At 33.9% G+C, this 23,322-nt stretch overlaps 1 protein-coding gene across 1 annotated transcript in view; it reads right to left on the reverse strand.

Annotated features, from left to right (window-relative positions):
* Nucleotides 1-16,663, reverse strand: part of LOC140432716 (probable multidrug resistance-associated protein lethal(2)03659) — a 42,468-nt gene extending 25,805 nt beyond the window's left edge. The window contains exons 1-4 of the mRNA XM_072520785.1: nt 16,483-16,663; nt 13,540-13,773; nt 10,501-10,704; nt 6,781-7,007 (exon numbers count right to left, since the gene is read on the reverse strand). Coding sequence (XP_072376886.1) covers nt 6,781-7,007; nt 10,501-10,704; nt 13,540-13,773; nt 16,483-16,559 — 742 coding nt within the window. The 5' untranslated portion in view covers nt 16,560-16,663. The remainder of the gene's footprint in view (nt 1-6,780; nt 7,008-10,500; nt 10,705-13,539; nt 13,774-16,482) is intronic.
* Between the last annotated feature and the right edge of the window lie 6,659 nt (nt 16,664-23,322).

The raw sequence follows: 23,322 nt of genomic DNA on the forward strand, positions 1-23,322 counted from the left end.
TAAAAGGTTTACTGAAAATACAACTTATGTTTTTAAGAACTGTGTAATATCTAAAAATGAATAGACATATAAAAATTTGAAGTTATGAAATAATTTAGAACTAAGTAACATAAGGGAAAAATTGGTTTTATGACTCATTCAGCGTCAGTCACTGTTTAATAAATCTGGCTCCTCTGACTCTTAAATGGTTAACCAAAATCCACGGCGATTAGATGGCTTAAGAGGGCACAATTGTTTAACTATTTCTTTTTTCTTAGCTTTATTAAATCCTCTTACTACTTTAGTTTTCTCAGGCATTGGAAAGTTCTTGATATATTTAGCTTGTAAGAAATTTAGCACTTTGGTATTAGATTCTTGGTAATCAGTGGAATATAGTTTATTTGTATTGCCTCGCTTAGCTATTATTTTTACAATGTCTGTAAGATACGGAACGCTATCGTTGCCACGAGGCTTAAGTTTTGGCTTGGAAGTGTAGACTTTCCAAGCGAAAAGATCCTCACCACTAAGCTTCTTTGTTTTCCCTTTTCCTAAGTTTGCTTCCTGAACACACTTAACAAAATCTTGGAAATCGTACACTTTTCCACTATGCTTCATAGCTAATTCTACCTGATGGTGAAAGGAGTCAGCAGCCATAAAAGTGTGACCTGGTTCGAAATAAAAAATATCAATGGCGTCAACAGAAATCTCCGCGCAATAATTAACAATATACACCAAAAAGGTAAAGAAAGTCTAGTTCTTATTTTGTACTGAGCAATTGTCCAGCTAAATACAAATATGTTTTGCATCTCTGAAATGGTAAAAAAACGAGTAAAAGGCATTTAGGATGTCTTCCTTTTTTCTTCCACTTATTGCCTCATGCCACAATACCGCGAGTGGTTTAGTCTTACGTTTAGTGCCAATAGGTACCAAACTTTCATTAAATACTACCATTCTTCGAGTAAACACGACTTTAAAGAAATCCATGCGTGGCAACATAATGACTTTTTGAAGATCAGCACAAAAGAACATGGTATCATTGGAAGACTGTAGTTTTGTATGCTCTTTATATAATTTTCTTGATTCTGTAGCTTTTGCAATATGACCCTTCCAACAGATGCAAACCAAACAATCGGATGATAAGTTTTCCTGACTGTGATCTTTATTATGTTCTTTAAACTTGAAACACATACCACATTCTTCATGACCGAGTTTCGTAAATGATATATTGAGTTCATTAACAACTTTTCTGTATAAATCGTAAGAACAGTCACAAAAGTTATCACTTCGTCTAAAGTCATCATACATCCTTTGAATGGTCACATCATTTGGGAGGTATCGGCGATTTGGTGCATGTTCTTTTCTGTAATGAGCAATATTTGGGTTGTAACTCTCGATATGATTTCTAATGACGCTTCTGTCAATTTTCTTATAATTTCTCAATTGCTCAATTTTTAAGCAAGCAACTTTTAAACTATGTCCAAATTGGTAATATTAGTTAAGCAACAATGTTGGTCAATCAAAATTAGATTCAAGAACCTAGACTATTACATTTTGAGGTTAACGTAGGTACAACTTTACTGATAACTGAATATCTTTAAATACATAATATGAATGAACTTACCTGATTAAATGATGCGGAAAATAAAATGGATATTATATCTTCTTGGGAAAACGGGATCTTAAAATTACAACTAAACAAAATTAAATCCACAAACAAAAGAAGTAGTACTCGTCAACGTCAAACAATTAATGACAATGATGAAACTGGCAAAAGCCACGTCAAAACAGCTAGTCACGTCATAACATTTGATAAAAGAATACCCTTACTCCAAAAACTATTCCGCGGTATTTCACAGAAGACGACCTTAATTCGGTATTCATAGCCGTAATTTGAAGAAAAATGGCCCTAAATACAAATTTGTGTGAATTTAGGGTACCTACTTTTAGTTCTTTTTCGCTACATAGGGCTTTCTTTTAACAAAAATGACACCAAACTGGATTTAGGGCCAATATATATTTCACAATAACTCGTCCTTTTGATAGATTTAAGGCTTTCTAATGACATTTATAGGTGTATTTTTGTACGCTGATTCATCAATGGCCATAAAAGACATTTACAAAAATGTTGGAGTTAGGGCCTTTTAGCTTATGAGGGCAGAAATACAAAGTCCATTTATAACAAATCGTACCCGCTAATAGGTATAAAAATATGATGGGAATAAAATATCGTTTGCATGTGACTCAAAAACATTTTATTATTTTAATCCGGTTCTATATCTCAAAAGAAACATACCAATCAATATTATAAAAACCATCGAAAATATCTACTTACATAATCGAATACAGGCAAAGATAAATGGAAAATTAACACAGTGTATACCAGTACAAGGCGTAGTCAGACATTGTGACTCATTAAGCCCACTTCTCTTTAATATAATAATGGATGAAATAATTACAAGCAGTACGTAAAGGTCATGGTTACAGAATGGGGAACAAAGAAATCCAAATAATATGTTATGCAGACGACGCCGCATTAATCGCCGAGACAGAAGACGAGCTCCAAAGATTAACACATATCTTCAATTCAAAAGCCAAGAAATACAATATGATAATATCAGGAGAAAAAACCAAATGTATAATAACATCTAAATACTCACTACGATGTAAAAACGAAATTGATGGCAAAATAATAAAGCAGGAAGCAAGGTTTAGATATCTGGGAATAGATATAACTAGTTACGGAGATGTTGAAGAAGAAGTACGACAACAAAGCTTAAAAGCAAGTAAAGCGGCGGGATCTCTTAATGACACAATCTGGAAGAACAAACACCTAAGACAAGACACACTAAAGAATCTATAAAGCAGCAATTAGACCTATATTAACATACACAGATAATTTAAACAATTTTGGAGGCTAATATCGAAGAAGAAACAGTCTTAAAGCCTACATACAGGAAGGAAGAAGAAGAAGAACTGCGATTCTGCTTTACTATTTAGGTAATCAATGTTAGAACCCATTTTTAAGCAATATGCAACTAGTAATAACAATATTAATCTTATGTACAGATTGCAAATTAATTTTTGTTTTTCTCATTTCCATAACAACGGAAGGTATACTGATCAACGGAGGTACATCACAATTTCAACCATTTTACATTATTAGCTCTTATTTCAATTTTTTGTAGTAATAATACATGATTTCAAAGTGTACCAATGAAAAAATAGCGTAAAGTATTCGTGGATAACTGGTCTTTAAAACATTGGCTCTATTCCGAGCATTATGGCTGCGTCGTCGTGCTCGAAAAATTGCGCGTGTTTTAAAGACCTCAATATCCTCTTATACTTTAATATTATTAAAAGTCCTGTAATGGGGTTGTCGTCTGTTAGAATATATTCATGAATATTTTTGAGCAGCGGCACGCCCTGTATAATTTGCTTGTGCAGAAACACAAACCTATAGTTGTAGCTCCAGAATAGCTGTAGATCCAGGGTACGGATAAGTAACAAACTCTCAGAATCTTTCGAAATAAGCAATGGCATGAAACAAGGAGCTCTCCTCTTTAATATCATCCTGGAGAAAGTAGTAAGAGCAGCACACCTTAAAACAGAATTACTGACAGTAAATGGACCAAAATTACTACTAGCATACGCAGATGACATTGACATTGTGGGAAACACTGTCACCAATGTGAAGGAGACTTTTAATAAATTGGAGGTAGAGGCAAAGAAAACTGGTTTAAGGGTAAACGAAGAGAAAACCCAATACATGTGCATCAACAGACAAAAGGGACGAGATGGGATAGGGCAAAATGTGACAATAGATCCATATAACTTTGAAAGACTGGAGAGTTTTAAATATCTCGGAGCAACAATCACTGCAGATAACGATATCGCGGAAGAGATTAAATGACGAATTCAGGCAGCAAACAGATGTATGTACAGCCTCCATAAAACGGTGATTAGACCGGTGCTCATGTATGGGTGTGAGACGTGGACCCTGATCAAAGAAACTGAAAGAAAACTTAGATGTTTTGAGAGGAAAATCTTCAGAAGAATCTTTGGGCCTTATCACGACATTAATAGCAACCAATACCGAATGAGAACAAATGCTGAGGTCAAGCAGATGTATAGAGCGAGCGATATAGTCCAAGAGATTAAATCCCAACGTCTTAGATGGGCTGGCCATGTCCATAGACTCCCTAATAACCGCCTTGCCAAATTAATATGGGAGGAAGCCCCCACAGGAAGAAGACCCTTAGAACGTCCACGAATGCGATAGAGAGACAATATATGGTCAGATCTAAGAACAATGGGGCTGCCCACTGACCCAACTATTATGAACGACCGTTCAAGATGGAAACAAGTTGTGCAGTCAGCCAAAACCCACCCCGGGTTGTAGTGCTACGAGAAGAAGAAGAAGAAACACAAAGAAACCATATCCCGCATTTCCGCATTTGAAAAATTATTATGACGTGGCATTTTCACAAAGGCTTTATTATAAAAGTAAGTACTGTTACGCTTTTCAACTACAATTATCGGTCTGACAGTTGTAACATAAATAAATGATATATTGGCCTACTTAATTTTAATGAGCGCTACAACTTGTCAGGTTGATAATTTTTAAAAGACTGATTTCATAATTCCAATCGTTGAAAAAATTTGTATAATAACTGTTAAAGATTCATGAAAATTTACGAGTAAAATTAACAAAATTTATTAGCAACTTGGTTAAATTATTAAAAACTTGCTGGAAAGGAACTCAACATACGGTTTGAAAATACCACACTTACCCACAACAAAACACCGAAGTACCTGGGCGTAACACTATACAGAACGCTATCATTTAAAGAGCATTTAACAAAAACTGCCCAAAAGTTGAGTACAAGAAATAACATTATACAGAAGCTCTGCGGTACCACCTGGGGAGCATCGGTTTCCACTCTCCGCTCTACTGCCTTAGCCCTTGTTTTCTCGACCGCTAAATATTGTGCTCCAGTCTGGCTATATGGTCCACACGTAAAAAAGGTCGACAATCAGCTGCACAGCACTATGAGGATGATAGCTGGTACAATTAAATCAACTCCCACCCAATGCCTTCCAGTATTAAGTCACATTCCACCTCCACATTTACAACGAGTCGACGCACTTACACGTGAATACAAAAAGATTATGAACAATATAAACCTGCCGATCCACCAAGATACCGAGGATGCACGAAATACCCGTCTCCTTTCTAGAAAACCACCAATGAAAACGGCAAGAATGATACATGAGGAGTTCAACATCATGAATGCCTGGTCCCAAGAATGGAACGAATGGCAAAATAACATGCCCTGCATTACCCACAAGCCACCAGGTTTTGATCTTCCACGCAAAACATGGTCCACTCTAAATAGGATCCGAACCAGACATGGCAGATGTGCATACATGCTACATAAATGGGGAAAGGACCCGTCTCCTCAATGTGACTGTGGGGAGAACCAAACCATCGACCACATTATTCAAGAGTGTCCCTCAAGATCCTACAATGGTAGCCCTGAAGACTTCCTGTTTGCCAACTTCAGAGTCAATTGATTATATAAATACACTTGATGTTTGTTTGTAACTATTTAAAGTTTGTCAAATACCTATATTACTAGTGTTTGTGTATTTGTTCTAAATGTGTTGTAATTGCCATACGATAAATAAATATTAAAGACACTCGTGTGAAATAAGTAAAAAAATAAGATTATGTATTTTAAACATTACTGTTCCGTCTCATTATAATTTACTTCATGATGTTTGTCGATTTTACTTTATTATTTTAGATTGATATCGGTAATTCTTAAAGTTTGGGTAAATTGGCTTCCAGAAAAATTGTAGATAATAATCCCTGTCTTTAGAAATTAGGTAGTTTTAACATTTACAGTTAGTCGAATCAAGCGGTTCATTGTTCTCGTGCCCGCTACGTATTTATGTATTTCTGAGAAGGACAATACGTGCTTTCCCAAGATAAAATTTTATAGTTTTTAGAAACGCCCTCCCCTCCACTAGGGGCTTCTGTTAGACGTTTTGTAATGTATTTTTAGAAGTATCATTCGAAACTCAGTTCTGTACACACGTTTAGCTTAGTCAATAACAATTCTATCAAAATTGTCGTCGTATATTGTTTTAATTTGATAAAATAGTATTTTATAGCAACTATATCTCACGGTAAACTAATAGTGAGCCGAACAATTACGTTTAAACGAAAATAAATTTTAAAATGCTTACTCTATCGAGTTAAGACAAAAGGCTAATATTAACGTTGAAAGTAATGAAACATGAAAAAAAATGCTAAAATGAATATTACGACAGTGGCGCAGATTGTGAGGGGAAAAAGGAAGTATCTATTCCTGCAGCACGTCTCTGGTAACAACGGAAAACTATCTTTTAACACTAGTTAAAGTATCCCAATATGTGTAAAATGTTTGTCAAGTTTGAATAAAACATATTGGAAGGTGTTAAAACAATGGGCTAAAATCCTTTTAAAACATTTATAATAATAAAACACTATCTATCTCGGCAATAAGAAATATTTTATTTAAGTGTTTTAGATTAGAACTTCTTTATTTGTATCAAGGTTTCTCCAGTTACTATAAGGACGATTCTTAATGAAATACCCTGTATACTATAAGATATTCATTGCAAAAATTGCTCTCTTATGGTATCCAACGGTACCTGCTTTTTTAGATTTCAAAAACATTTTTTGGTTTATGAATACCCAAATTTGCGAAAGTCTATTATAATTTGTAAAAGCTTTGTACCGAATGTGCATATTACCTTGGAAGGGAAAAACTGATAGTAAAATTCCAATTCCTACGAATGATATGACGCCAACTTTATTGAACAGCAAATAGCAAATGACCAAAACTTGCGTTATAGATACCCAAGCGTCATTTACACTGAAAATTACGGACACAAATGCTTGCACGTCCCTGGTAATCAAAGTAACTATATTTCCCAGATTTGTGTCAGTTGTAGCAGCTGATGAAAGTTTCAGAGCTTTCCTAAAAACAAATTACATTAAAGTTTGTAGTAAAGCTGATAGTAAAATCAACATAATTTCAAGTTATATGTCGAATAAAAGCTCTCAGTTAATTAATCAAATCAGTTAATGTATCCACTTGTATTTCTGGTAAAAAACAATACCTACATGATATCGAACTGTATATATTCAGGGTGCTCGATTGAATTTAGGTAGGAATCTCTCTTAGGTAATCTAAAACAAATCGGCTATTACAGCTTTGCCTTAACTTGCTTAAATAATACTGTCTTATTTTTAATTCTTACTTAATTCAGGATTTAGGCATTTTTTGCCTGTTTCAGCGTTAATCTTATGAGTAGGGTAGAGTAGGTCATAATGAGATATGGGCCTGTATAAGACAGTTAAAGTATTTCAATTTAGCGGGGTTTGACAGTTGCTGCACTCTATGAGCAATTCTATTTATCTTTACCAATAACTCCATAGTAGAAGCTCTATCACTCTACTAGATATCGTTTGAACTTTCGTAGCTTCTCGACACCAGAAGTTGTCAATCATCATCATTATGACTTTACAATCCTGCGTGGGTTTTAGCCTCCTCAAGAATTTCTCTCCAGTCGTCCCTACCCATCACCTTCCTCCGTCAAGCACGTATTCCTATATTTCTCATGTCTTAATCGATGTTATCAAGGAACCTTGTTCTGGGTCTTCCTCTTCTTCTCTGGTCAATGGATCTATTAAGGAGCGTTTTTCTAGCTTGGTCATTTTGTTCTATCCGCATTACATGCCCTATTTACCTCAGACGTCCTATCTTAATATGTTTAACGATATCTGGTTCCTGGTATATTCTTTAAAGTTTGAAGTTGTATCGTCTTCTCCACACTCCATTGTTATTCACTGCTCCCTAGATTCGCCTTAGTACTTTTTTTTCGAGACATCATAACATGTTTTCATTACTTTTTGTTAGAGTCCAGGTCTCTGAACCATATGTTGGGACTGGGCGTATTATTGTTTGTATTGTAGAGTTTTATTTTTGTATTTCTCGATATAATTGTGGATTTAAGGAGGAGATTGAGCCCAAAATAGCATCTGTTGCCAAATAACGCTCAGTGTTATGTTAATTCGTTCACTGCTTCCACGACGTCGTTTTCTATAATAAGTTTCTATAACAAATCGTAGGATTTGTGGTTGCGTGCTTATTTTCATATTCTTCGTTTTGTTGGTATTTATTATTAAATCCATTTTTTGTAGCTAATTCTTTTAATGCTACATACGCCTCTCGTATAGCGTTTTTCGTTCTCCCAATAATATTGATATCATCAGCATAGGCAAGGATTTGCACTGATTTATTATATATTAAACCAATAGTTGTGATATCAGAGCCAGATTGAACAGTATATTATTTGTTTTAAACGTTTGAGACAGTTCCCCCTAATTCGTATTCTACATTCAACTTTTTCAAGAGTTAGTTTTGTTAAATTTACCAACTGATTTGGTATTCCTATCTCTTTTATTGCTTTGAATATTTTTTTTATTCACAGTTTATTCTATTCTATCAATACATGTACGAAACTGAAATGACATAACCAAAGTAATATTTTTTCTGAATAAATTGACATACAGCATAGAAACAGTTTGGAATTAGCAATAAAGTCGGTTCGCTATATTTACGCGGGTTTCGGATTAAAAATTTTATTGTAAGTACCCAGTTTTAATTACCTGCTCTTTGGGGAAATATCAACTGGTCAAATGAAATGAAAAATAATCCATAACTTTTTTTAATTAAATAATAATGGAAAATCTTTTATATAATTGACAGTATAATAAGGAGAATTACTTCATTAATGGAGTCTAATGTGGCTAATATAAACCTAATAATAATTTTATATTACACTTCACACAGAAAATATGGTCTATGTATATTTGTTCCATGGAGAGAATTTCTAATGAAAAATAAAAAAATTTAACTTGCCAACAAAAATGAAAATAAGTCATTATCATCAAAAATATCATAATCGTCATCATCATCACTGTCATCACCATTAATTGTTATTATGATTGGACTTATTTCGTTTATTTTATTTTCACGAGTCCACCAATCTTCTATTAGTTTCTCGCACTTGAATATACAGTTGCACCACACTTCTGGAGTTACAATTGAAAGTGCCTTTCGCCAAGTTTCCCGAGCTGCGTCGTCGCTATAACCGTTAGGCCCAATATGGATGTCATAATATTGTTTTGCTATTCCCCATATATATTCGATGGGATTAAACTGGCAATGATACGGTGGCAGACGTAAAACTTGATGACCGTAACTTTCAATAATCTGATCCACAACAAAGGTTTTTGGTTTTGCGTGGATATTTGCCAAGCGTAATAATTCTGATTTTAAAATATGTTGTGTAAATGGTATATGTTCCTTTGTCAACCATTCTTTAATTTTATTAACAGTCCAAGAATTCGTTAGACTTTTGTTTAATACTTCAGAATGGTAAGGTGCATTGTCTAAAATAATTACGCTGGGCTCACTTAAACCTGGGAGAAGTTTTTCATGTAACCATTTTACAAACATTTCTGTGTTCATATTATCGTGATAGTCACTTGATTTTGATTTAGATGAAAATATTAAATCAGCACCTTATATAAAACCCAATTTCCCTCCTGCATGTAAAATTATGTGTTGCTTCCCTTCTTCATCAGTATGTTTGATAGACTTTACGATATCATCTTGCCATATTCTCTTGGTTGCACCCCTAGAAAATATCCATGTTTCATCTAAATATATAAAATTTGCCCTTTCTTCTTTTAATTTAGAATATTTTCTTAGAAAGTTAATTCTTTTATGCACAACAGAACTTCTTTCACAAAGGGCTTTTCTGTTATCCTCCTTTTGAAATTTGTTCTGCCAATTTCGTCAAATTTTCTATCTTTTAATTCCGAGAGAATTGTATTTAAGGTCACATGTTCCTTGTTGGCTTGCATTCGATAAATGGTATCACGAATGTCAATTTTTTTTTCCATCTGGAATATCTTTCGTTTTCAATGATAGGCGAGTTTTTCGGTGATCTTTTTTCGGCCGTTCATTATTGCGATTTTGTAATACTCCTCTTAGTTTGGTTTCACTAATTCCTAGAGCATCACATACGCGTTGTTGAACAGACATTACCGATTTTAAAGGACCGCCATTTTCTTTTTCATCCGTAAAATACTTTAGTACACTACAAATTAGACTATCTACATCTAACACACGTCTAGGCATTTTTAAATATTTCCACCAAACATACAATGTCAACACTGGCAAAGAATCAATTCAACTGCAATATTGTAACAAATTTATACCTACCCTAATGTTATTTTAATGTATTTTAAAATATGACCATTAATGCAGTTTTTACCTAATTTTCTGGGAAGTCGTTTACTGCAACTGGTTATCAATGAGTCATTAGCATAATTTTGTTAATCCGAAACCCGCGTAAATATAGCGAACCGACTATGTGTATATATGTCTTGTAAGTTACCTATATAAAAGGGATGAAAATGCAGTTCTCATCTCAATGGCAAACATCTGAATCCATATCATGTAATTGTGGTTGTAGAATAAAGCCACAAAGTGGATGACCAAAATGCCGCATCCATAAAAGTAGGCGTCATTTTTCGTTAAAACTTTTTGCCCGGGAGCAAAGTATGCAACAAAATGGCTGATCACATATGGGCGTATAATACTGAAAAAAAAATTATTAAACATGTTGATGGTATTTAAGGCTTTAAAATATTTTTTTTTATTTTCATCTTATTATCGAACATTCCTTTTGTAGTAATCCCGTCAGTACCTGTTTTCAAAAAGAGAGTAGCTCAGAAGCAGAAAAGACTGGAAGTACCATACCAACAAGAAGAAGAGACAAGCAGGGACATCATATAAGGAAAGAAAGGATAATAAATTTGTAGTGCAAAAACATGACAGGAAATTCAAAATTAGGTGTTCGTGTGAAGAAAAAACGTCTAAAAAAATCACTTTCAAATGTTATAGTTTAAGCGAAGAAGAAAGACAGCAGATATTTCAAAAATTCTGGAGCTTTACATGGGAAGAAAAAAAGTGTTTGTCAGTAGAAAAGCGATTGCCTTAAGTATCAAAAGAGCCAGAAACCGAAAATCTGAAGGGGAGAGTCGAAGAAAATGCTTTTTTTCTTTCTTTTTAGACAAAAAAAAGTAAAGAGTAAGGGTGTGCAAAACCGTATTTTGCAACACGCTTAGTGTGTCTATGAGAACTTTTACTCATTGGTTAAATGGAAGCCTCAACTTACCAGAAACAAAAAAAAGTGATCGAGTAGAAACTAGAAAAAGTAATGACTTCGATAATCAGAAGCAGTTAAAAAAGATGAGAAAAAAAGAAACAATTAGAGATTTTTTACCAACTTGCCAAAGCTAGAGTCTCATTATTGTCGTAAATCTTCTTCTAAATTATATTTAAAGCCACGCTGGAAAACCAAAGCTGAATTGTATGACTTTTACAAAAATGTTTGGTTAACAGATAGAAAAACAGAACCGGCTGGATTGACCCTATTTAAATATATTTTTGAGGAGTTAAATTTGTCTTTATTTAATCCCAAAAAAGACGAATGTGATATCTGTGTGGGATATCGAACAAAAAACGTTTCAGAGTTAGTTTATCATAAACACAGAATTAAAAAAAAATGAGGAGCGTTATGAAAAAAAAAAAGACAAGGAGTCACTAAATCAAGTTTTTACTATGCATCTTCAATCTGTTCTATTGTGGCCACAGTCAAACGTGTCTGCGCTGTATTATAAAACTAAGTTGATTCTTTACAATTTTACTTTTTTTGATGTTCCTACAAAGGATGTTTAGTGTTTTTTATGGCACGAGGGAGAAGAAGAGTTAAAGGCGAACTGTTTTGCCTTGATTATTTGCACTTTTTTATCTACCAAAGTCTTACCAAACATACCAAACATGGATCCAAACAACAAATTTATTATCCTTTACAGTGACGATTGTGGTGCACAGAATCGCAATTTCACTTTATCGAATGCCCTTTTAAATTTTTCGATGAAAAATAATGTTTATATTATTCAAAAATACTTAATACTTAGAGAAAGCGCATGCACAAATGGAATACGATTCTATGCATTCGACAATTGAAAGGAAGATTGCAGGAAGGGTAATAAATGTACCAGCCGACTATGTTAATTTGATGAAAGATGCGAGAAAAAATCCAAGACCTTATGATGTACAATATTCAAACCATGTTTATTTTAAAGATTTTTCTAAAATCAACTTGGTCAATTCAATTCGTCCTGGACGTAAAACTAATGACTCTACCGTGCAAAATATTAGAGCTTTAAAATACAGTTCCGACGGATTGGATCCATAGAATATAAGATTATTCTGATGAGTTTCTGATCCTTCTCGTCAGATTCAATGAGAAATGCTCAATTATTGTTCCCATTGAAAAACTGCCCAAACTTTAGCAAGGTAAAAGAAAAAACACAGTTAAGATTTGATTTCAAGTTTAGTGCGTCTGTATATCCGCTTATACGTATTTCACCCTAAAAGGAATCATTAGAGACGGGTATTTAGCAAGGTAAATTAAAAATTAAACTGAGAAATTTGAACATATTCAATTCCTAAAAAGTACTATGGAACCAGATTACCAACCTTTTTATGTCTTGAACATGATTAAGCATTATTTTTGTGCGTAATTTTCAGTAGTAATATCCCTAGGACATTGATAACAGACGAGATAATTTCATGACAATCGAAAGCTCGTTCCTTGGTAACAGCACGAAGCCGAAGGCTGAGTGCTGTTACCAAGCAACGAGCTTGAGAAATTTGTCATGAAATTATGAGGCATTCATCAATGTCCGAGGGATATTCGGCGGATAATTTTTCGAAAAAAAAAATCATAACTCAACATAACGAAACATTTATTTATTAAAAGTACAGTTAGTGAAAGTACAATTATTAAAATTTAAGTTAACATTAGATTCGTTGTCAACATTAAGTTGTCAAACTCGATCGTGTTGTCATAGGGATTGAAAATTGCACTGAATGCAATTATCAGTCTAATGTTGACATGATTGGGTGAAATTGTTCCACATGACACAAAATGACAAAATTTGAATGGTTGTTAGAACAGTCGAAAAATTATCATTTTTAGTTAATATAGATTTATAATGTCTAGCGTTTTGTTTTTTTTTAGCCACTAATAAAAAAATTTTAATAAAATAATAATTTTCTTTTTAAATGGAATTTGCGCAAGTTCAAATATTTAACAAATGTTTGTGTGATTTTTGCCTAAGCGCGTTAAATTATCCAAACTAAAAGTAAAAGATATTTCTTTTAATATTACTAAAATTATCTTTCAAAACTAACATGATTCCAAGAAAAAACTACAAGTATTATAATTACTCTAAGATAAAAACTGTTTTTTTTACCCTTTATAAAATTAACATATTGGTACTTACGCAATTTTCATATGATACCGACGACATATAAACTAAATATAAATAGATAAAACCGAAAAAAGAAATATAAACCTTACCTCATGATGGTATTAAAAACAAAATCAATGAAACCCCTAAACAAATATCTTTTTCCATAACATCTCCACATAACCCTAGAAACCGACGGATTCTTTGTGTGCATTTTTTCACTTAACCATTCTCGTTCTAACAGATCACCACACTTTTTGGCACGGTGTTGCTTTAATACTTCATAGATATCATCCTCACTGAGGTCTAGCTTAAAAGCTTTTTTGAATAAACTTCCGATATATCTAAAAACAAAACGTAATAAAAATGTCATGGTTTTTTTAAAAAAAGCCTTATATACACAACCAGATCACAACCCAGTAGTGACCAAAATTAGGCTCAAAATAAAAATTATAAAACGAAGATCAACATGCAAAAATCGATACAAGTAAATTAAGGAACCCACACATAAGGCAACGCCTGGCAGATAAAATCAATAACGGATTAATGAATGTTAAAGAACAAATTCTACAAAATACTGAGACGGATAAAAATGGTTATTAATAAAGACAGAAATAGATAAAAGTCAAAAAGAAATTCTAATACCAGCCAGATATAAAAAGAAGCAATGGATGATGGAAGAAATTTTAGATTCAATGGAAGAAAGAGGTCAATATGAAAAAAAAAAAATCAGATGTACAACAAAGTGGATAAACTAATAAAATACAGAATTAAAACAGCGAAAGAACAATGGTTAAAAAAACAATGCGCAGAAATAGAGGAATACCAGAAAAGACATGATAGTTTTAACACACATAAAAAAATTAAAAAATACGCAACAATAGAACAAGAAAACCGGGAATACTGAAAAATACAAATGGAAAACTTGTGTTGAATACTGAGGACAAATTAAAGAGATGGAAGAATACATCAATGAACTGTTCAAAGACAATAGAACAGAACATATGGAGATAGAAGTAGAAGAGGATATGGTTTTAAGGATATTAAAAGAGGAAATTAAAATGGCATTAAAAAACAGCAAAAATGGTTAAGCAGTAGGTCCAGACCAAATCCCTATAGAAACTTTAATATGCCTAAATGATGAAACCTTAGATATTATAGTAGACTTATTTAACTCAGTATACAAAACAGGACACATACCGAAACAATGGTTACTCTCCACCTTTTGTGCTATCCCTAAAAATACAAACGCTAAATATTGCAGTGAATACAGAACAATACCACTAATAAGTCACATTCTCAAATTATTCCTGAAAATAATACATGGTCTTATAAATAAAAAACTGGAAGAAGGAATAGATGACAGTCCGTTTGGGTTCAGAAACGGACTAGGAACTATTAGCTCAAAAATGCATGGATATGAATTTTGATGTGCATGTTTGTTACGTTGATTTCGAAAAAGCATTTGACAAAGTAAGACATGAAAAATTAGTCCAAATTCTAAAGACAAAAAACATAGACCATAGGGACTTACGAATAATAACAAACCTCTACTGGAATCAAAGAGCACAAATCGTAATAGATAGCAAACCCAGTCCAGAAATTGAAATCAGGAGAGGAGTTAGGCAGGGATGTATTATGTCCCCATTACTATTTAATGTATATAGTGAAGCCATTTTTGAAGAAGCATTACTAATTCAAAGTGAAGGAATAATAATTAACTGAAGATCTATTAACAACATAAGATATGCAGATGACACCGTGATTATGGCAATTTAGTTACACCATATAATGTATAATAACAATTTAAAAAATTATAAGCGTGGTTAATACAAATATTTACGGGAATATGCTGAATTATATCAACTGAAATATATTGTTTAAATATATACTACCCAACATTTTATGGGTTTAGTATACACTTTCACTATTTAAAAGGAACTTTTGGGTTAATAGGAACGTTTGTGTTGTAGGTTTCCAGCTATGAATCTGTCAAAATATGCCGAAGCTGAGCAAATGGACCTTAATCGTTACTTTAACGAAAAAATAAGTCATGGCATCTAAACTTCTTTTTTTCTATCTCCTCTAATTTTTGGTATTCCCTGTAAAACATATCAATCCGGGACACCCTGTACAGTGAGCTAGTGGATGTTCAAGATGTAATAATAAACAACACTGCACTTGAGACAGTAGACGAGTATGTATACCTGAGACAATTAATACATAAATCTGGCTCTCGGAAATCCACACGGGAATGAAATTGACTTGGGCATATTTTGGTAAAATTCAAATCCAGAATGAACATTTTACCTGAAGAAAAGAGCGTTCGATCGGTGTATACTATCAATCATGACACACGGCTGCGAAACATACTAAAGAAAGAGATAATAGCGAAACTTCACACGAAGGTCAATGGAACGATGCAAGTTAGACATGACTAAGAAAGATCGCAAAAGAATATAATGAATCGGACAGAAAACCAAGGTCACTGATTAAATCCACAAAAGCAAATCTATAAAATGGCAGTGGGTGGGACATTTAGAGAGAAGAACTGACATTATAATTATATATGGTATTCAAGAGGCATCAAGTGACCAAGATGACGTCCAAACTTCAGATGGAAATATAAACAAAGAAACGAGCATTTTTAACTTAGCATAGAGAAGCGAATATTAGAGAATCGTGGGCTTGTACCATTATAGGTAGAATACTCTGAAAATGTTGATGATATATACTTCATAATCGAATCTACTGACCATATCTTACTTGACTAAACTGCGTTTAATGCATCTAGGCAAAATATATCTGTTAAACGAAAGTATTCGAAGATAAAAAAAATTTGGCCTACGATATATAAATATAAAAAGTAACACAGACAGATGAAGATTAATATTATAGGAATAAAATGAAAATAGAAGAGAATTGTACCAAAATACACATTTCTTTCTGCCCTGCTTGCATCCACTAAACATGCTTTAACTCTATTCCTGGTTGTTTGTTCATTTTGGAACCATTTTTATATTAAATTTAGGAAAAATAAAATAAAAACTTACGCGAAAGTAACGAGAGAGAATATATTAGCGGTCTCTCTTGGATTAGTTTTTTTCTGTTCTTTTCTGCAGTGATCCATTTTCAAGTTGCACAAACAATGTAATAATACGAACAATACGAAATTGAAAAATATCTTATCACGAAGAGGTAAACATTCTTAAACTACTTTATTTTTATAATGAGAGTTGTAGTTGTCATTTTTAGTTTGATACAATTATTACTAATCAGTTTAAATATTTGTTTTGAGTGAAAATGCAAATCACCTAATGTTTTTCTCTTTTTATTAAATATCTAAATTAATATTTAAAGTACGAGTATTTATGTAATAAAATTGGCAAGGTTAGGGAAAAAAGATAGAGACAGAATATGTTTTATTATACTTTTTCTTTGCAATTTATGCTAAGAAGTTTGTGAGCATGTAATATTTTATTGTATCTGGACCATTCATCATCATCAGTAATGCTACAGCCCTAGTTGGGCCTCGATATTTCTAAGTATATTCCTGTCCTCGTCCACACCGTTATCCCATCTTAGTCTTGGTCTATCTCTACTCCTATTTCCTACTAGTACGGCTAATAGGGTTGGTCAGGGTGGGTAATTTTCATTTGCTGTTGACACAAACATGACTAGTCCATCTGAGCTCACCTATTTTTATGAAAGATATTACATTTCTGCCATTTACGATTTATCTTTATACTTCTCGTACAGGTCGAAATTATATCGCCTTCTCCAAATACTGTTCTAATAGATTGCGTCCATTATTCTGCTTAGTATCTTCCTGTCACAAACAGATGATTTACGACTGTTTTGGAGTTGGTCCATGTTTCTGATCCATATGTCAGCACCGGTAGAATCAGTCTTCTATATATTGTTAGTTTGGTTATGAAGGAGTTTTCTTATGAGGGAACCCAGATAGGGAAACTTATTAACTACCTCTAAATTATAGTGGTTTATGCTAAAGTTTTGTTATTTGTTTCTAGCTATATATCTATTAGTTGAAATGAATGCCAACATTTTGGTGTTTTCTTCTTTGTCTTCTTCTTCCTTCTTGTATGTAGGCTTTAAAGCCTGGTTCTTCTTCAATATTAGCTTCCTAAATTGTTTAAATTATCGCAACATCTTTTTTTTGGTTTGCCAATACTTCTTCATCTATTTGGTGACTTATTTCGTGCTATTCGTACTATCCTATCTTCTGCTATTCTACTAATGTGTTCGTTCCTTCCGAAGCATTCGATACTATCAAACATGACAAACTCATAGAACTACTACATCTTACAGGACTTGACACTAAGGACATCCAGATTATAAAAAATCTATATTGAAATCAAACAGCCCACATGAAGAATGGACATATTGAAGCCGAACGTATTGAAAGAGTACACCGATTTAAATATCTGGGATATACAGTAAATGATACGTGGGACGTAGAGATTAAGATCCGAATTAAAATAGCATGATCCAAATTCATCAAAATGAGAAAGCTCTTAAGAAACCGCCACCTAAGCGTTAACCTCCGATGGCGCGCCACGAAATGCTACGTACTCTCTACGCTACTTTACGAAGTTGAAGGGTGGACGCTAACAGCAGCAACTATAAAGAAGTTAGCAGCTCTAGAAATGTGGCTGTATCGACGCATACTGGGAATACCTTGGACAGACAGAGTGACCAACACAGAGGTATTAAGACGAATGGGTAAAGAGGTGGAATTGTTAACAACTGTTAAAAGGAGGAAAGCGTCATACCTGGGCCATGTGGTCCGTAATGATTAGTACAGTCTGCTACAGCTTATCGTGGAAGGCAAGATTGAAGGTAGAAGAGGTTTGGGCAGAAAGAAGAAATCCTGGCTGAGAAACTTGAGAGAATGGTTTCAAATACCAGAAGCTGCGAACATATTACATGCGACATAAAACAGAGAAACCTATCGTTTGATGGTCGCCAACCTTCGGTAGAAGACGGCACATAAAAAAAGTTAATTTAATTTATTGCTTCATATAACTTACATCTTAGAACGCTATCATACACGGCCTTAAAGTCCACAAGGAGATGATGGAACGTATCAATATTAAATTCATTGGTTATTTCTAATATTGGACGTAGCACAAAAATCTATTTAATTGTTCACCTACCTGTGTTTTATTATTTACCAAGGAATTCTTTGTACAGGATTTGTACCTTATACTATTTACATTCCAACAAATTATTTCCCTTTTGTGCTGTCGACATATGATTCCAGAGCACCATTCCTCTGGCATTTATTGTTATTCCCAGACTTTGACTACTTTGCTGTGAATTTAATGTATAATGCTGTTACTTCCATCTTTCATTAGTTCGGTGGGGATGCAGTCCACTCCTGAAAACTTGTTATTTTTATGTCGTATGATTGCGTCTCTCACTTCCAAAGTTGAAGGACGTTGTACGTGGGTGTGTTATATCTTAGTCTTTGGGGTGACACAATATTTTCCACTTCAGTACGAAGTAGTTCTTTAAAGTGCTTAGTCCATCTGCTGCATACTGTGTCACTAATAATAAACTGTATATTCATAAGTTTATTTGTATTATTTTTTCTTTCACTGATATCTTCACATTCATCATCGAACCAACTGTTGGGTGAAGTGGGTCCTTCTGGTCCTAGTACGTCATTTGCTGCTTCCTTAATTGTTTTTCTACATCTATCCCATTGTTTTCTAGCTGTTGCATTCTCATCTATCGATCTATTGTGTTTTTATTTTTCAAAGTAATTTTGATACCTCCCTATTGTGCGGGGCTCTCTTTCTTTATACCTACCAAAGCCTGTGCGATTCTATAATATTAGTCCAGCTATAAGTACGTACATCCATTGGATTAAAGAAGTTCCCAGTTTATTAGGATCTATTTTTTGTTGTTTCATCAGACGAAGGTCATGTTACTTTATAGATATTGTTGTGGGGAAAGCAGGAACCTCCATCGACCATGCCCTTGGAAGCTGCAAATCCTACTATTCTATTTCCATTGTTGTTGGTGACTTCATGAGCACTGTATTTTCCGATCTATAGTCAATATATATTTCCTTTCCATATTTTTGCATTAATTTGATTGCATTGTCTGGTTAACTGTATTTTCAATGCAGGTTCTGTTTCTTGGTCTTTTCATAGTCTTAGATATCTTTCTTCGATATTTTAAGTTCTTTCTCGATATCTATAAATATTTTTTTATTTATTGATAACCAGTATAATTGATGGTCAGTATAATTGCTTTTTATAGTGTTTTTAGCTGTTAGTTTTTTTTTACTTGTATGATTTGTCATAATTTTCATTATGAATTGCCTTTGTATTGGACCTTCCTCATTTTGATCATGTTCATCAATTCTCGCCCTTTGCGCATGGTCTCTAGCACATGTTCGTTAGATATGTGTACTGTTTATGGGATTCTGAGCATGCGACGGTAACAACACAACTCGAGTGCTTCTAATTTATTAAGATTTTTTATTTTTTGCTGTCCAGATTTCTCATCCATAGCACAAAGCGGACCAGACGTAGTACTTTAATACTCTTAGACGTGTGGTCAACGACAGACTTATACTGCACAATAAAGAACGCCAGTGAACGCCTGTTCTGGTCGAAATTTCCTCGTCACTTTCAACCCTGCAGTCAATTCAACTACCAAGATATCTAAAGAATTTCACCCTTTCCAGGATTTTGTTATCCAATTTTAGTATTGAGTCTTCGATATTAATTTTTGACACCAGCATCCATTTGGTTTTGTTTGCGTTGATTGTTAAACGTTTTTTAGTGAGTTCATTATTAACAGCGTTCAACAGGATTTGAAGGTCTTCTAGGGTCTCTGCCATTATGGCAATGTCATCTGCGTATCTGATGTTATTAATTATTTCACTACCGATTTTATTACCTTTGCGGTGACGCTTAAGAGAAACTTTAGCTGAAACCTCTTAATCCACGTTAATATAAGCGGTCTGATTGTAGTAGATCGTAGAAGATCTTTGAGCAATCCAATGCCATACGTGTTCAGATGAACTGAGTCCAAGCATTGAAATAGTAGTGTATGTGGTACTCTATTAAAGGCTTTTTCGAAATATATAAAACATACGTAAATATTTTTCTAAACTTCATGCTAAACAAAAACACCAGACAGAAGGAAAGTTTCTTAGGATTTGTTTATAACATCAATTATTATCTTATAACAAATATTTTGGGTGTATAGGTAAATTAGCACTTATTTAGAAATCAACAATAATATTTATATTGAAATTAAAATGGTATTTATACTTAATATACAATAAGATAAGCTGGTGGACAAATTACATCATTAAAATAGTTGATTTTCGATAGCCCAAACACAAGACAACTTTTTCCGCCGTCACCACTAGGTCATATTTTAAACATGGTCGGACATGTAGAGATTTTTTTATACAGAATGCATAGTTTTTTCACAATATTTAAATGAATAAGAAAATTCGCTTTTTTGCTTAAATGTCTCTGTCAAAGTTTCAATAACCAGGAAATAATACGCCTTTTCTATTGAATTTTTCCGATTTTTTAAGTGACTTTTTACTTCGTTTTATGATGTAATAAACTATAAACAACTTATAAATTTAATTTAATTAAATTATTTATTTCTTTGAATAAAAAAAAACAAAAACTTAATTGTTGATATACATAAGTGACTTAATTGATTTATGCAGTTGTATAATTGTCCTCATTATCAGTGGCATTACAGCTTGTTATGAGCCAAAACCTTCTTCAGAACAATCTACCATTTACCCCTGTCTCTGGCAACTCTTCTCCATGCTTTAACTCCGATGGATTTTAGATCAACCTCTATGTTATCTTGATACCTAAGTTTTGGTCTTTCTCTGGCTCGTCTTCTCACTGGTCCTCTTCGGTCGAAAATTTTTCTGATCGTTGCATCTTTATCTCGCCTAATTACATGTCCTATCCATCGAAGGCGTACTAATTGAATACCTTTTGCAACGTCAGGTTCTCTAAAGCTTCTGTATAACTCAAAGTTGTAGCGCCAACGTCACACACCCTGTTCTTGCACTCCTCCATATATTTTCCTTAGAATTTTTCTCTCGAAACGTTTAAACAATTCTTGGTTGTTCTGTGTAAGTGACCACGTTTCTGACCCGTAGGTTAACACTGGCCTTATTATTGTTTTATATATGGTAAATTTAATTTTTCTGGGTAGTTTTGGGGCCATCTGTTTCCTCAAGCCATAATAGCACTTATTGGCAAGCACTATTCTTCTTTTAATTTCTTCGCTGACATTGTTGTCTTTGGTTAGCAGCGAGCCCAGGTAGACGAAGGTGTCCACACCTTCCAGTTCCAGATCATCAATTAATAGTCTAGGTATCTGGTTCCCTGATCTAGTACAATACATACACTTGGTTTTCTGTGCGTTTATTTTTAATCCCATTCTCAGTGCAGACGCCCTTAATGATCGAAATGCTTCGATCAGAGATTCTGTGGACCTAGCAATAATGTCTATAGCATCTGCATATCCGGCCACTTGTACAGATTTATTAAAGATGGTGCGGTTCATATTAATATGACACTTTTGAATTACTTTTTCTAGTGCAAGGTTAAATAAGAGACACGACAGTCCATCTCCCTGTCTCATTTCATTTTTACAATGGAAGGGTCTTGAAAAGTCGTTTTGGATTCTGACTATACTCTCTACGCCTCTAAGTGTAAGTTCCGTTAGTTGAACAAGATGAAGCGGCATTTGAAATTCCACCATAGCCTGTTGAAGTATTTGTCTGTTGACTGAGTCGTATGCAGCTTTGAAATCCACGAATATGTGGTGAGTGTCGACTCCGAACTCAAGCGTTTTCTCAAGAATCTGTCTGAATCTGAAGATTTGATCCCTTGTTGATTTATTAAAAAAAAATTAAAGGCATTGAACTGTGGATGTATCGCAGAATCCTGAGAATATCATGGACCGAGAGAGTCACAAATGTCGAGGTCTTGAGAAGAACGAATAAAGAAAAGAAAGTCATATTTACGATCAAAAAACGAAAACTGCAATACTTGGGACACATTACAAGAGGCGAAAGATATGAACTGCTTTGAATAATTATGCAAGTGAAAATAGCAGGAAAAATGTCCATAGGAAGAAGACGAAACTCCTGGCTAAAGAATCTACGGGAATGGTATAGCTGTAGCAACAACGAATTGTTTCGGTCAGCAGTTTCGAAAACACGTATAGCCCTGATGATCGCCAACCTTCGAAACAAAGATGGCACTTGAAGAAGAAGTTGATTTATTGGGTCGGTAACTCAGTGAGCTTAGTGGTAGCTCCCAACTATTTGTTCAGCATAGGGGATCAATTTTCTGTACATGTTGGACAATACTTTATATGCCACGTTAAGTAGGGTAATGCCTCTATAATTATCACACACCACCATATCTCCCTTTTTGTGAAGAGTCCCCAATTTCCAGTCCGCGGGCGTTTCCTTTCGTTGCCAGATTTTGGTTACTAATTTATGCATCTGTTTAAAAAGGTTGTCACCACCATTTTTAAAGAGTTCAGCAGGAAGATTGTCCAAACCGGGGGCTTTATTATTTTTCAGTTTTAAAATGATTTCTCTAATTTCTTTTTCGGTGGAAGGCGGCTCTGGAGCGTTTTTATCCATTTCAGGCAAATTAATTTCTATTTGGTCTTCTTCACCACTGTCTCTAAGCATTTCTTCAAAACGATTCGCCCACCTGTTTAGTATCTGTTCTTTGTCACTAATTATGGAACCATCTCTGTCTTTACAAGCTGTTATTCTGGATTTGAATTCTTTTCTGCAGCTGTTTATCTTCTGGTAGAATTTTCGCGAGTCTTTTCTATTGTGTTGGTTA

This window comes from Diabrotica undecimpunctata, chromosome 1 (assembly GCF_040954645.1).
Source record: "Diabrotica undecimpunctata isolate CICGRU chromosome 1, icDiaUnde3, whole genome shotgun sequence".
Taxonomy (NCBI): domain Eukaryota; kingdom Metazoa; phylum Arthropoda; class Insecta; order Coleoptera; family Chrysomelidae; genus Diabrotica; species Diabrotica undecimpunctata.